The sequence below is a fragment of the Ursus arctos genome, unplaced genomic scaffold, assembly GCF_023065955.2.
Source record: "Ursus arctos isolate Adak ecotype North America unplaced genomic scaffold, UrsArc2.0 scaffold_14, whole genome shotgun sequence".
Taxonomy (NCBI): Eukaryota; Metazoa; Chordata; class Mammalia; order Carnivora; family Ursidae; genus Ursus; species Ursus arctos.
In genome coordinates, this window is record NW_026622808.1 from 29,280,200 (window position 1) to 29,295,765 (window position 15,566).

General features: G+C 56.0%; 1 protein-coding gene across 5 annotated transcripts in view; it reads right to left on the reverse strand.

The window, feature by feature from the left end:
• The window catches only part of ZDHHC3 (zinc finger DHHC-type palmitoyltransferase 3), a 54,607-nt gene that overhangs the window by 15,284 nt on the left and 23,757 nt on the right, over window positions 1-15,566 (reverse strand). For 4 of the 5 annotated variants that reach the window (XM_026500631.4, XM_057311671.1, XM_057311672.1 and 1 more), the window contains 3 exons: window positions 8,404-8,528; window positions 2,408-2,504; window positions 1,647-1,728 (listed from right to left, as the gene is read on the reverse strand). In XM_026500631.4, coding sequence (XP_026356416.1) covers window positions 1,647-1,728; window positions 2,408-2,504; window positions 8,404-8,528 — 304 coding nt within the window. Of the gene's footprint in view, window positions 1-1,436; window positions 1,521-1,646; window positions 1,729-2,407; window positions 2,505-8,403; window positions 8,529-15,566 lie in introns of all 5 variants that reach the window. The other variant, XM_026500634.4, reaches the window with a different exon arrangement.

Genomic DNA, 15,566 nt, shown 5'->3' on the forward strand with positions numbered 1-15,566 from the left:
GGGGAGCGACGGAGTTGATAAAACGTCCTTGTCAGACTCTACTGCCACGTTGCCAAGGCCACATCTGGGGTTGGACTGGAGCCCTAGGGCTTAGCAGGGTGAGCACTTGCAGAACGTTCGCCAAGGACAGGGCTGGGGCCCTGCCCAGCTCTGCAGAACGTCGGAATGCAGAAACCCGCGTGCCCCTTCCTCTTCTCCCTACCACCCGCCAGCTTGACCTCCCCCCTCTCTGGCTGGTACCAGAACGGCAGTAGTCAGGAAAACTGGGAGACACGGTGACACGGACCGAACTGTGTCACCCGCAAAATTCATATGTGGAAGCCCCAGCCCCCATGTGATGTTACTTGGAGATGGGGCCTTTGGGAGGTGTTGAGGGTCCCATGAAGTCAGGGCGGGGGGTGCCCATGATGCGGTCAGGGCCACGCGAGCACACGTGGAGAAGGAGGCCGTGCGCAAGCCAGGCCGAGAGCCCGCCTGGCCGAGAGCCTGCCCCAGGGACTGAATCGGCTGGCACCTTGCTCCTGGACCCCCCCGCCTCCGGAACTGTGACGGATCATGCTTCAGCCGCCCAGTCTGTGGCACTTTGTCATGGCAGCCCAAGCTGACTGAGACTCGTGGGGCTCTCCCATCCTCGGTGGTGCCGGGCCGGGCAGAGGGCAGGGCCAGCCTCTTTACCTCCGGTTGGGAGCGAAAGATCCCATCCTTCCCACAGCCTCCCCGGTTCTGGGGAGTGGGCACTGCCAGCTTGGGCGTGAGAAGACAGGACGTACGGGAAGAGTGACGTTCTGAGAGATGGTGCAATGGAAAGGGGGCCATCTGATGCTTCTGCCCCAGACGTTTGTCTCACCCCAGCACGTGGCCCCTCTGAATTCCTCCAGCATCTATTTAAAAATTATTTTTTCTTCTTATTTTTATCCTTCTTTAAAATCATAAAAGTGCGTTTGTCTTCCCAGCGTCTATCTTTTTCGCCTCAGGCTTGTGCGGTCTCCTGGCTGGAGTTCCTTCCTCGGCGTTTGTGCACGGAGCGGATACCGCTAAAGCAGGGAGAGCTGCTCTGCGGTCTTGATGCCGGCTGGTAATGAAGCGGTTAAGAACACCCTCAGAAAACGAAAGTTCACGAGGGATTTCTGTGAGACTGGAATGAATGACTTTTGATTAAAGTGCCTCTTCTTCTTTTTTAAGTAGGCTCCACACCCAGCATGGAGCCCGACGTGGGGCTTCAATTCATAGCCCTGAGCTCGAGACCTGAGCCGAGATCGAGTCGGACGCTCAATGACTGAGCCACCCAGGGGTCCCTGAAGTGCCTCTTCTTAAAGACCCGGAGACACAGGTCTGTCCCTGGCAAGGCTCCCGTGCCCTGGGATGCGATTCCTGCGGGGCCTGCACTTCCCCTGGGCACGCTCGGGCTACAGGGTCTGTCTGACTCACTCCTTTACCTGTGGAACTGACTTTAGGGGGCTGCTTTTTGTCATGAAGAGAGATTCGGGCCTCTGCTGTCCCTTCCCTGGTCAGTCTGTAGGCTTGCAGCAGATCTAATAAAACGGGGTTGGCCCCTGGCACCATGACCCACACCAAGAGCCCGCCCCGCCTGGGTTGCACACCGCCCCCTGGAGCAGCGAGGGGAGCTCTGTCCGGCACATACTCACTTGTCCAGTCTTCTTCAAAGCAATGCAGAAAGTGGAATCCCACCATGATGAGGGCGTGCAAGGAAATGAGAGCTATGTACATCTGAAACAGGAAAGCAGTGCAGACGCCATTGTTGTGAGAACCTTCTGACCGTGCAGGCTCCCGGGACAGGGGTGCTCAGTACCTCCCATTCCGGAACACTCAGTTAGGCTGAGGGCTGACCGGGAGAGAGCCAGAGAGGCATCTGGTGATTCCCCTACTGGTCTCCCTCCCCCCACCCCTGCTCTGGGACCAAGGTGAGAGCGTGTGGAAGAAGACAGAAACAAGTGCCCGTCTCCAGGCGTGACCTGGGCTCTAGGTGGGCCGGGGCGCTCCGGGCTGCTGACTTCCCTTCACTTGCAGACTCAGGGCCTGACTGCCAAGGGCCCTTCCAGCCCCCATGCTAACTCTTCTCTACCTACCTGCAGCTGAGGGGCGGCTTGGGTCCCCACCAAAACCGGCTTCCGTAGCTACTTAGACTGGACGCTCGGGGTGGGAGCCCAGCACACGGCCCTTGCTTAGAGCCAATCGACTTGAGCCAATTTTCTAGATGCTCAAGTGGAGGGCTTAGGAACAGGCCCTTGTTGAGCCCAGGGGTGCTCTGGGGGGAAGGGGGAGGTCTACATGGCCAGGCAGGATTCCGAACAGCAGCACAACACACTGTGGGCGCCTAGACTTTTCGAAGGAGCGACGCGCTCCGTTGCTCCACGAAGGGTGGGGCCGGACTGGGAAGCGGACTTACTGTAAACAGGACGAAGTACTTCTGGTTGTTCTCGCCAACACAGTTATTGACCCAGGGACAGTGGTGGTCCATCTTCCGAATACACCGCTTACAAACACTGAAAGGGCCCACAAGGCAGACTTTTAGGGGTGTCCTCAAGGCAGCAGGGGCCCGAGAACCCACCCGCCCAGCTCTAGTCCATGCACGGGGCCTCCTTGGGCACTGCCTGGTGAACTGCTGGGGCTGTGGCAAGGGGCCTAGAAGGCGGGGTCAGGAGCCCCAGGGTCCCACTCATTCCAAACAGGGGACAGTCATTGGCCAACCAGGCCCCTTGTCTTGGGTGGAACCGAGGGGCTGAGCAAGCTGCTTGCTGGCACTGATGGTGGGCCGCGAGCTGGTTTACTGAGAGGCTAGAGCGAAGAGGCAGTTTACAGAAAACAGGTACTCCCAACTTCCCCCAAATACATAAAACCCGAGGGCCGGGTGCCAGCCGGGAGGGCGTGGCTGACCGCAGAGGACTCTGGGAGAGGCAGAGCGGGCTCAAGGGCAGGATGTCTCGGCGGCAGGAAGTGCCCCTCAAGCACCTTTCAGCTGGAAGCTAACAGCCACTCAGCTGCAAAAGCAGAATGTATTTGAGCTTAAGTGTGGATCAGAAATCCCACTAACTTGCAAACTGCTACGTTGTCATCGAGCTTATTCTGGGACTGAGACTGTTTCAAGCTTATCTGACAGCAAACAACCCTCCCTATCCCTTTTTGGAAGAAATCATCTGAAACAGGAGTGTAGGCTCATGGGGGCTTGAAAGCACCCACTCCCAAAAGTCAGGCTTAGAAACACCCCCTTGCCAACAGATGGGCTCACGAGAAGTTGGTCCTTTCTCAATCTGTTAACATGCGCCCCTTGACGTGATCCTTCACAACAGCTTGAAATACTGTAAATATAAGCCCGGGAAGAAGACAATTCAAGTGTTTTCTGTTTGGAAAGCCCCTTCGCTCACACCAGCTTTTCTTTCCACTAGTTTCCATAGCTAACTTCATCTCAGGTTCTTAACGAAGTGCACTGTGGGCCGTGGCGGGTGGACCCTGGCGGAAGGGCTGTGTCTCGTTCCCACGTGGGGAGCTCACACCTGCCGAGCTCTGGCTGGCCGCCTGTCCCGGCAGGGAAAGCATGGGAGGAGCTCTTCCGGGAGTGGAGGCGAGCTGCTCCCCACACTCCAGGCCCAGAAGCACAGACCACTCTGAAGGAAAGCCCCACGGTGAGACCACAGCCGACTCGGAGCTGCGGGCTCATCCACACCCCGAGGAAGACGTGCGGCCTTCTGTAAGCAGGGCGTGAGCTTCGGTGGCAAGGTAGGCCTGGGCCTGCGGAGCTACCTTGGTCAGACTGGCCAAACCTGGAGCCACTAGGAAGTTTAAGTGTTGTAAGGACAAAGTGAGAACCGATGGTGGGGCCCTGGCCAGTCTCCACCCTGGTTCTCCTCCACAGCTTCGAAGGTCCTCACTAACATCGGGGGGAATGGGTACATCTCAGAGAGGCTGGCCCAGCTCTAGACTCTCCCTGGTTGCCGGGAGGGCAGGGGAAGAAAGAGGCATGAAAGGGACACAGAGGGATATACAGAGAAAGGCAGGTGCCTGTCTCTCTCTGCGTGCGTGTGTCCCTAACTAAAGAGGACATACAAATATGTGTAATACGGAGCTCAACTGGTAATGCTTGTCCCAGGGTATGATTTTAAGAGCACAGACAAGTAGAGAGTGAAGACTGAGCCGCTCCCTGCACCCTGGGCCTCAGCCACCAGGCCCCACATTCCCTCTGCGCTGCCGCCCTGCACGTCCTTCCTCAGCGCCGGGGTCTTTGCTCCCTCCCAATCTGAGGACCAAACTCCCAGGGTTAAGCCCCTCCCTGCCTCAGGCTCCTGAGCCCTTTCTCCTCCATCCGTGCCTCCCCCTGCAAGGGGTTTCTGGTGGATGCTCTGAGGCATGTTTGCTCAGCAGTCGAGAGCTGCCAAGGGGCCTGAGAACCTCTGAAAGCTGCCCAAGTTTCAACAAGCTCTCAGGCAAATCCGTCCTTTGCTCTCCTCCCAGCCTCTGAAGAGCCCCAGCGTGTACCCCAGGAAGTGGGTTTCACGATGGGCTACGTGTCGCTGGGTGGCCACTTCAGAACACTCCTCCATCTCCTCCAGGGAGCAGGGCCAAGCGAGCAGAGCCGCTGAGAGTGGCAGACGTTGGCCCAGAGTGCCCGGCTCTGAGCTTCCTGTCTGCAAAGACACGGAATGCCGCGGCGGTCCCTCTCCCCCCCCATGCAGAATTGTTCAGAAGCCGGCTCTGGGGCCAGGCGGGGGTGCCTGTGCACGGGGAGGCCATCCGGGAGCGTGGCGAGAGGCCCCGATCAGAGGCGTCTTACCCATGGCTCACATAACCACCGGCCCGAACGGTTCTGCATTTGGGGCTTGGAGAACACCGAGGGCAAGGCCTGCGTCCTACCCAGCTGCTTCGCCTCGGGCCCTACCCGTCCTGAGGAAGAAAACATGTGGGCCTCTCACAACCCCGGATCCCCCAGTGGGGACTCAGTCAACTCAGAGCCAGCCCTCTTCCCACTCCCCGTGGCTGGGTGGGCAGGGGGGCTCCAAGGTGTCCCCCCCTAGACACAGCAGGCAGAGGGCCCTTTCCCTCTCTCCTCTCTGGGGCTCCCTGCTGCTCTCCCCTTCCTGTGTGTGCCAGCCCTCTCCTGGGACTCCTCTCGGGCACCCCTCACGGCCCCTCGTGCGAGACACGTGGGCAGGCACGCTCCTGGGGCACCGGAGCCTGTGGGACAGTCACTGCAAAGAATGAACGTCTTCCACGGAGGTATCTTTTGATGTCCCTGCCCCCAGGGTTTCCCGAGCCCCTTCTGTGTTTTTTAAATCAATGTTCTAGAAGAAGGCGGTGCCCCTCCTTCCCTCTTCCTCCAGGTTCCCTGCCATTTTTCAGGCCCAGAAGCACTTCCTTCAAAAGCTTGGTGGAGCCTGACAAGCTCAGCGGGTCACAGGCACTCAGGCTCTTGGTTCTCAGCCCCTAAGTCGCTGGCTGAGGCCCTTGCCCAAGGCTGGGTGACGGCCCGCCGTGGAGACATAGCTGTGTCCCTGAGGGTCCGCGTCTCTCCCTACAGAGGCACTTACCAAACCGTATCGGGGTGGAAAACGGCCACGTGCCCTGCCTGAGTGGGAGGCCCCAGGGTCAGGGCCACGTCTAATACACGGCTACGGCCCAGGGCCAGGCCAGGGCGCCCTTAGCAAGGCTGGGCTGAGTGCAGGCCCGATGCTACAGATGCGGAAAGCGCAGGCCTGGGAAGTGGCTCCACTGCGCCAGGCTGGGCCGGCCGGCAGGGCACGAGCAGGGAACAAAGCAAGAGGACACCGGTGGGCCATGCTCCACACGCGGGTTTTCACGCCACACCTCCTGCCAAAAAGCGTCTACCACATCCTGGGCCCAGCGCTGCAGCAACTGTGGGTAAGGAAGTCCGGTGCAGCGGAAAGAACGCTGCTCTCGGATCCCCACGCTGGGCCCTGGGCGCGGCAACTTAGCTTCTCCGAACCGCCCTCTGCAGAGCTGGTCCCGATCTCCCAAGGTTAGAGGTGATGGAGGTAAAATGCTTTAAAAACAATACTAGCACTCTATCAATTTTATCGGTGGTCACAACCGTCAGACAGCACAAGACCCTGGCAGGGGCCCTGAGCAGTTCGTGACGGTCTCAGCCTCAGTGGGCATGTGTTTGCGGGCGGGGGGCGTGGAGGGGCGTGAGGCTTTGCCAGGGGCATGGGTTTCCACCTCCTCGTGCAAAGAGGAACCTAACGCAGAAGCCCAGCACCTTGGCTGTCCGCGTCAGCACGAAGGCTCCCTCTCTGGGGCTTCCACAGGCCGCCATGGTCCTCAGCGCCAGCACGAAAGCAGCCTGGGCTTCTGGAAGGCCTCTCGGTGGAAAGAAGACCCACCCACACACCAGCAGGCTGGAAGGAACGTCTGCACACCCAGGTCAGGGAGCATCTGCGGTACCCAGTAGAGCTCAGGGAATGGGATGGACTTAAGTTCCACGGGGCTCCGTTGGGAGGACAGGCTCCGAAGAGCCGGGTGCGCGCTCACGCACACAGACCGCGCCGTCGCCCGAGCAGTGACACTGACACTGACTCTCTCGAGCAGGCGGCAGGCCTCTCGGCTCAAGCAGTCACGAACCCAGCTGTGTGTGGCATGCTGGGGCCTGTGCTTGTCCCAGACGGTGGGTCCCCACACGGCCCGGGCCGCCGTGAGCCCTCACGGAGGAGCAGCTGTCAGCACGCTTCCTGACGCGGGAGCAGGCGGCACGCAGGCATCCTCACTCGACTTGCCCTGAGTCAGCAGCTCTTGTTTTGCTCAAGCTGATTTGTTTACTAGCACTCAAGAATACCTCCCTCGGATCATCCCGGGGAGAGAGGCGAGGAGGAGGCGGTGAGCAAAATGCCAGGCAGTGGAGGCAGCTGAGGGCTCCGGGAGGGAAGAGAAAGAACCACTCTGATCCCCTGAAAGTTCTTTCCTGCAAAGCTTGCACCTCGCTGGCTGCTGGTCCAGCCTCTGAACGCAGCTCGCCCCGCTCGCACATGCCTCTATTAACCAATGGCTTCCGCTGGGGGAGCAGCGGACTCCCCAGAGATTCACGTCTACCGCTCACGACAAGCTGCCACGCAAGGACCCGCTTTGCGGAGGACAGAGCCGAGTTCAGAGAGATGTGCTCCCTGGTCCGGGGTCCCACAGCGTGACGGGGGCACTGACCTCTCCAACGCCGAGGCGGAAGCCTGCTCCAGCACACGGGGCTGGCCGGAGTCGGGCGCGGGGAACCCCGTAAGCAAACGGGGCCTCTTCACTCAGGCTATGAAGACAGCTGACTTCCCATGCCTCGGGTGGCAGAAAAGTCTAGACCTGCACCCCAGGCACAAGCAGCCAGCCCTGAATTCATCTGTAACACAGATCTCAGAGGTAAACTGACCCCATGCTGGGCTCTGCACAAAGAAACTCAGCTTCTCCAAACTGCTGGAAGCCCCGCGGGAGACAGCAATTAGCACAGGCCCTGTCCAAGCTCCTCAGCCGTCACCCTCAAGAGGGGCCAACTAGTCGCGGAGGTCGCCATCTCTCTGACCGAAAGACATACCTGCAATTCCATCAGGCCACACGAGTCACCCCCAAACCGGGGTTCTAGTGGAAAGAGTCCTGGACCGGAGCTGCAAACACTGGGCCCCACGCCTGTCTGTGGCACTCCCCAGCTATGTGAGCTCGGTGTGCCCCTCCTGCCCCCCCAAAACCAGTCTGAGAAAAGGACCAAGTGATACGTGTGTATTTCTGTAATTTAGCATTTAAAGTCCTCTTGTAATGATAAAATGGAGTTTTTAGCCAGATGTCTTCTTGTTGAGAAGACTCAAAACAATGAAGAAATCTGAAAACTAAAGGGAAAAATCACCACAGATGAGATAGGGACGTGGCTTTTTTGCCTGAATCCTACAATTGTCACAACCTCTAGAAGTTTTGTTTTTAAGAAACATCTCCATTCAGGCACAGCCCCTTCGTTTCCCTCTGAAAGTCAAGGGAGTAGGGCCCACCTCTTAAATGGGTCAAGTAATGGACACGCAGAATGATTTTCCACAGCTGTCCCCTGTGCCCTTAACGAAGTAATAAAGCTGTGAGGAAGAGCAGGAACCCCCTCAACTTTACTGATTCGGAAACAGAGGTGGAGACGGTCAAGGGTCTGGCAGGGTCCGTCGCCAGGGGTAGGCAGAGCCAAGTCCTAGCACAGGTGTCCTGAGCCTGAACCAAACGCCCTTTCCAATCTAGTGAGCTCATGGAGATTGGGACGGAGTCACAGTGGTCACGTGCCCGGCGCAGGGGACGTTCAGAAGCCCTGTGGCCGATGGCACCCGTGCGGGAAGCAGGTGTGGGGGTGCTACTCCAGAGCGTGTGAGCGGTGGGGCAGGGGCGGAAGCGGGGGGGGGCAGCCGTAAGGGAGGGGCGCGTGTGTACCTGCAGTGGTGGGCTCGGTCGGGCTTGATGCTGCAGCATTTGGGACACTTGTACACCACCTGTCCGGGCTTCAGCTGTAAGCTCTCGATGAATTCTTTAGTGGCATTTCCTTTGGGCACCGCCCCCTGTCAGAAAGAGGAGAGGCGTCAGGCCTGGGCTGGGGTTCCGGCAGCTCTGACGCTCCACGGTGGAGACGGTCACTTGGAAGCAGCAACTGCACACACGGACAGGACGTTTTCACCCCAGCGACACGTGTGGTCAGGATTAGGCCAACACCGATGGACGCTTACGGACAAAGAATTTTCCTGAGGAAAAGTAAATGATTTTTCTAGAGTGAACAGTTACATTGTTCCTGCTGACTTTTTAAAAAGATTATTTATTTATTTGAGAGAGAGAGAGGAAGAGAACATGAGCGGGGGGGGGGGGGCGGGGGGCAGAGGGAGAAGCAGACTCCCCGCTGAGCTGGGAGCCTGACATGAGGCTGGACCCAGGACCTCGAGATCATGACCTGAGCCAAAGGCAGATGCTTAACCGACTGAGCCACCCAGGCGCCCCATGTTCCTGATAATTTTCTATCTTCATCTTAGTGAAATAGTTTTCACTTAGTGAATCTGTTCTTTCCTATGTAAATATTACAGTGAGGATTTGACTAAGCAATTAGTTTTTGGTCTGCATTAAAATTTCCCAGTAGCAGCTTCGGCCTTTTTGAATTTTCACTGGGGGACATCACACCCAACGGTTCAGTTTTCCCAGGTCAAAGTTTGCAGCTCTGAATGCTATTGGCTACTGTTTAACCTAGAATCAAGTTTTATTTTTTACCAATCCTATTGCTGTGAAGCCTCGGTAATCTATATTGGCTTCTCAGGAATCCAGAAGCAACTGTGAGCCACTGCCCTCAGATTTCTGACTTGCTTTTTGACCAGAACTGCCCTCCAATTTGCTATCCCAACCTTTTCGTAGCTTGTGAATACTTTGCGTTTTGTTCTGTCAACACCTTTGGGTGGCAGACCCAAAATGACCCAAAATGCCACCAGTCTGCCGGGGCTGTGTGCCCGTCTGAGCAGAAGGAAAGCAGGCTGTGGCCAGGCCTACTTGGTGCTCTGCCTGTGCTCCGGTGCTCACTGCTACGGATTCAGGAATCAAACGAGGTCTCTGTCCCACTAGGCTCTTGGTCTTCTGGAGGCTAACAATTCTAGAAGACGGTTGTGTTGCAGGACCACAGAGGAACAGCTGCCAACTAGTCAAGGCAACCACAGAAGTTTTAAGAGGTGAGGGCATTTTTTGTTTGTTTGTTTGTTTATGCAATCTCCACGCCCAGCGCAGAGCCCGACATGGGGCTTGAACTCACGACCCTGAGATCAAGACTTGATCTTAACTGACTGAGCCATGCAGGTGCCCCTCAAGAGGCGAGGTTTAAGGGTGGTCCTGAGGCATGCACAGAGGTTTGCCGGGTGGACCTGAGGGAGAAAAGGGATTGTGGCGGTGGAGGGAAAGACAAAAAGGTGACAGTGAGCACAGCACACGTGGGAGACGGTGAGAAGTTCAGCACAGCGGGGCCCAGGGTATGCGGTGGCAGCAGAGAGGCTGGGCTGAGGGGCAGGGGCCGGCTTGAGTAGAGCACATGCCGGGCCTCAAGGCTGGGCCCGGATTCTTCTTCATGGGCCAGCCAGAGCCACTAGGGAACATCTTTAGGATGAGAATTCAGTTGCCTGTGCTGTGTGGGGCAGATAAGAACAGGGAGAGAAGAAAATCCCACAGACCAGTGAAGATGTTATTGCTGATGGCCCAGTAGTGAACACGGAGTGATGAGGGTTGGAGGAGAAGTGGGGAGGAAATTCAGATCTAAACAAAAGGGGCGGGAAGCGAATGAATCTTGTGGCGGTGGAGAGCGTGTGAGCAGGGAGGAGGTCTCCACCTCGAGCAGCTGGTAACTGGCAGCACCTTACACCACTCACAGCACAGGAGAAGCGAGGGCGGGCAGGAGCTGCCTAGTGCACAGTTAGGGTATGCCAGTCTGAAGAGCCCGGGGGACCCCCAGGAGGAGGTGTCCAGGAAGGTGGTTGGGAAAATGAGCCCAAGAAACAGGAGAGAACAGTCAGTGGCACAGCAACACGGGCTAAGAGGCTGGCGTGGAAGTCGGCTGGCCCTGCTTTCCATCCGGGTTCTGCATCTGTAAGTGGGTGCCCGTTGAAAGCTCGGCCTCCCTGTGCCTTACTCAGTTCCCTAACTGGTGAGCCAGGACCCACCTTCCCTAGTTCCCAGCATCACCGTGAGGGTCCAACGAGACGCAGACACAGACAACCCGTGAAAGGGGCTCAGGTGATGCCCGCCTCAGAGACAGTGCTCAGCAGCCGGCAGCACGGCGGACTGAATGTTTGCGTCTCCCCCACATTCACAGGCTGACTACCCCAGTGTGTGGATGAGGAGGTGGGGCCTCTGGGAGGTGATTCCGTCTTGGGAGTTCCACGAGGTGGGGCCCAGACACCCGCATTTTCTCAAAGGCTCTCAGCAGGGCTGAGAACCACTATGCTAGACCGAGAGCTCCGTGTCTGGATCTTCCTCGTTCGGCACCAGAGCCCCTAGCCTGGAGAAGGTGTATCGGTTTCCACCGTGGGGGGAAAGGAGCAGTGAAAGCAAGCAGAACAAAAAAGAAGGGGGCCAAGAGGGCTAGCCTGGGGGATTCCAGCAGCGTGGCCCAGCCTAGCAAGACCTGGGCCTAACACCGGGCCGAGTCACAGCTGTGGGGTGGGACTGCTCCACACCCCCCCATCCAAGGCCGAGGTGACACGAGGCCGCTCTCATCAGCGGGCAGCCACGAGCTACCAGCATCAGGGAAGTGGATGTGACAGCTGAACAACAGAACGGGGAGCACACCCGCGTTCCGCAGGGGCCCGGGGGGAGCGACAGTGCGGTCTCCCAGGGTGGGTAAGGTGGGGACTGCAGGGCTGACGGAGCATCCCTGGCCTCCCCAGAGTGGGGCTGATGGCCTATAACACGCCAAGGGAGGGGTTCCCGGGGTAGAAGAGATGCAAACTGGGTGTCAGAACCTTTCCCACAAAGGAGACATTCTGGGTTAGGAATAGCCACTGAAGAAACAGCAAGAACTTGAGATGTTGACGGTGCAAGGGAGCTGGAGTTTCATCTTTTGCTAAGAAAACGACTCACAGGGGACAAAGATTCTAGCTATAGAAACTGCAAAGACAGGGGCGCCTGGGTGGCATAGCGGTTAAGCGTCTGCCTTCGGCTCAGGGCATGATCCCGGCGTTGTGGGATCAAGTCCCACATCAGGCTCCTCCTCTGGGAGCCTGCTTCTTCCTCTCCCACTCCCCCTGCTTGTGTTCCCTCTCTCGCTGGCTGTCTCTCTCTGTCAAATAAATAAATAAAATCTCAAAAAAAAAAAAAAAAGAAACTGCAAAGACAAATTAATGAACAACTCTTCCTGAAAATCTACACCACACCGAGCACTGTGGGAAGTACAAGTGGCAGGGGCCTGGGTTTCCAACAGCGGGTGGGGTGGGCCCCCAAATACCCCAACACAGCAAGGAGGCTGAGCACCTAGTGAAAGGCATGGCTGCTGGGAGAGGCAGGAGCCTGGCGAGGCAGGAGGGCTGCGGCTGGGGACCCGGGAAGGCCAGGAGGATCCTGGCGGACGCAGCAGGACAAAGGCACCTGGGAAGGGAGACAGTCCAAGCAGTGGCCAGACAGTCCTGGCCTGTCCAGGGGGTGCCGGGTAGAGCAGGAGCACTGGAGCGAGAGGGCGTGTGCAGGGGTGTCTTCCTGGCAGCTGAGCAAAGATTTAGTACCGTGGTTCAATTATGGGAAGATTTTCAATTTGTCTCACAGAGGTCCCGGGGTGCCTCTCTGGGGAGGCAAGGAGTGCTCCCCTCTCCCTACCTCTCCTATGGCTCTCTGCTGGGCTCCCCAACTTTCCCCTGCTGACCCCTGTCACTGGCTCTTTATCTGCTCTCACCCGCACTTTCCTGTCTCATCAAGGACCTGCTCACGCCCGAGATGGGCAGCACGTGGCTGACTTCCCTAGGAACAGGGCTGCGCTCCCCCCCGTCTGCCTGAGGGCGATGGGGTGACAGACAAACAGGGAACAAGAAACTCCAAAGGACTGCTCGTCCACAGGAATGCTATTCTCATGGGTGGAGGCTCAGGACTTTGAGTGGGACAGAGATATGGTCCTGAGAAGAAACTTCTAGAAACACAGATCCTGGTACACGGGCACTGAGGGCACCAAGATGCTGAAAACTACACGTGATTCCGTGTAACCATCACCTCCATGGTGGTGGGGAGGCTGGGAGAGGAATGAGGTGGGGCAGGGTGTGGGGCATACAAAGAGGCTAAACTGTCTTTGTGACATTTTATTTATGAGGCTGGAAGAGAGTGAAGACATCATATCATCATATCATCATATTATCCTTTATACCCTTTCATCTGTCGGAAGCGTGTCATTAAAATTTTTTCTAAAAGTTCAAAAGAGTAGAAAAAAAAAATCTGGTCTGCCAATGCAGGCAGGTGCCAGAAAAGGCTAGATAGAAATTTTAAAAGCAAACAGACTTTGGTGGGCGAGGACTCTACGGTATGTATGATGCCATTTAGGGTGGACCTCCTGACATTCACTACGTTACAGGAGTACACAGCTATTAACACGGAGAACACCTATGGCAGCTTGTTAAAGGCAAACGCAGACTTCCAAATAGCATACGGCATAGGAGACATTCTGGTACAGATCTGACAACACGGGGCTTAGGGGCCTGTGCAGCCAAAACCCACATATAGCTTACATATAACTTAACTACTAGTAGCCCAGTGTCGACCAGAATGTGAATAACATAAGTAGTCAATTCACACATATGCTGTACGTCCTATGTACTAGATACTGTGCGGTAAAGTGTTTACGTAAAGTAATCTAGGGGAAAGAAAATGTTGTTAAGAAAATCATAAGGAAGGGGCGCCTGGGGGGCTCAGTCGGTGCAGCGTCTGCCTTCGGCTCAGGTCATGATCCCAGGGTCCTGGGATCGAGACCCACGTCTGGCTCCCTGCTCAGCAGGGAGCCTGCTTCTCCCTCTCCCTCTGCCTCTCTCCCTCTCTCAAATAAATAAAACAATTTAAAAAAAGAAAAAATCATATGGAAGAGAAAACACATTTATAGTACTGATCTGCATTTATCAAAAAGAATTCATGTATAACTGGACCAGTGCAGTTCAAACCCACGTTATTCAAGGGTCAACTGTATATATAAAAAGACAAAAACACTTGCAAAATTATTAACGGTTATCTCACATAGTAGGATCACAGGTAATTTGTACTTTCTGAACCATTTTTCTTAAACATTCTAATAAGATGTGGCTTTTGCAATTAGAAACCCACTAAAAATACAAGCCAAAAAATACAGCTCAGGAAGGAGCTACCCAAAGTAGGGATATGTCCAGCTTTCCTGAATTTTAGAATCAAAATGCTACGGCCATCTCATCTGGAGATACCTGGGGCCCTGCCTAGAGGCACCACGGAAGGAGGGCAGGGTCTGGAAGTCTTCCCAGAGGCAAGGCAGGGCCCTGACCACCCAGAGGAGCGGATTTCAAAGGGGGATTGGGAAGGGCACTGGCCCAGGCAGAGAAGAAGGTCCCACAAAAGCCCAGAGGGCCATATTAATTCATTTTAATGGAAAAAGTCACTGAGTTTGGGCAATCGTGTGATCTTTTATGAATCCTGAAGCCACAAACCACAACTAGACATCACTCTTGTCTTACGTACAAAGGAAAAGCCCTGAGGAACATCACTGGTCCAAGGAGATAAAGCAAGGGGGCCGAGTTTTCCTAAATGAAGGCCCACGTTGTTTCCCCCTCCCACACATCCAGGCTTTAAGGTCCCAGCCAGCAGAGCTTGCCGTAAACCTCGGGAGGCTGCACAGAAAGGGCTACGAGAGGGAACCCCAACACCGCAAAGGGCCATCGGAGCCCTCACTTGGTACCCTCATCATCGCCTGCTGTTCCATACACCAGCGCTGCCTTTTTAAAGTCTGCCCCTCCAACAGCTCTCTACACACTTACATCCCCCAGAAGGCTCGCTCCCTTCCAGGCCAGGCCCCATCTGCCTAGGGGGTCCATCTCAGAGCCAGAGACCAGCCGGGCCAGTCCCTGAGATGGACCAGCCTGTGACACAGGCCCTTCCCAGCTTCTGGTTCGAAGGTCTCGTCTCTTTCTTTCTTCCTCTTTTTAAAAAGAATATTCTCTTCTGTGCTTATCTCCACAGATTTCAGAATTTCCTGTTAATAGTTCATGGTAAGGAATTCAGTTTGGTACAATTCTGGACAGACGGCAGGGAGTCGGAAGGCCTGCTGAGACATTTCTGCCAGTGCTGTCACGCTGACATGACAGAAACGCCTGCCCCCCACTCTTACGCACCTCACGGGGATGTCTTAAAGCCTGCATGGTACTGTAGCCCGGCAGACCACAAGGCACCAATTTTTTCCCCTCTTTTCCACGGTAATACTTGCTCATGATTTTAAAAAATACAGAGATGAGAAAATTAAAAAGGAAAACCCATCCTTTGATTTCACTACCCATAGATCCGTACAATTACCATTCTGGAGGACATTCTTCTAGTCTTTTCTCTGTGCACATAGCAAGCTAAAAACACTAGAGAATGAATAGGCTCACAACGCTCAGATGTTTCTAAAATACATATTTGGCCCCATAGTGGCATCTGTTTACATCTGGGGCAGGGAGGTGTGGTATGGTTCTACCAACCATTCCCCTCAGTGGCTAGCCCAAACTTCCAGTACCTTCCTTGACCCCTGCCCACTTCCTTTTCTATTTCAGAGAACACCGAGGCTGCTGGGGTAAAGCACCAGCTGGGGGATGAGGGTCCCAGCTAACCCCGGTCTTCAGGGGCCACACACTTGCACCTCAAGGCTTCTCCCCTGCATCGTGCGCACACTCCGGGCTCTCCCTCCCCTCACGCCTGAGCTTCTCGAGGTCGTGCGCACTTCTGTCTCTGCCACCTCTCCCTTACTCTGGTTCACTGCTCTCAGGCACCCGGCGTCTCCGCACCAGGGACACCTGTCACCAAGTCACTGTGCGACTCCCTGTGACCAAACCCAGAGGTCGGTTCTAAGCCCTCATCTCCCTTGGATCTCCCGTGACCACCTGTCCCTC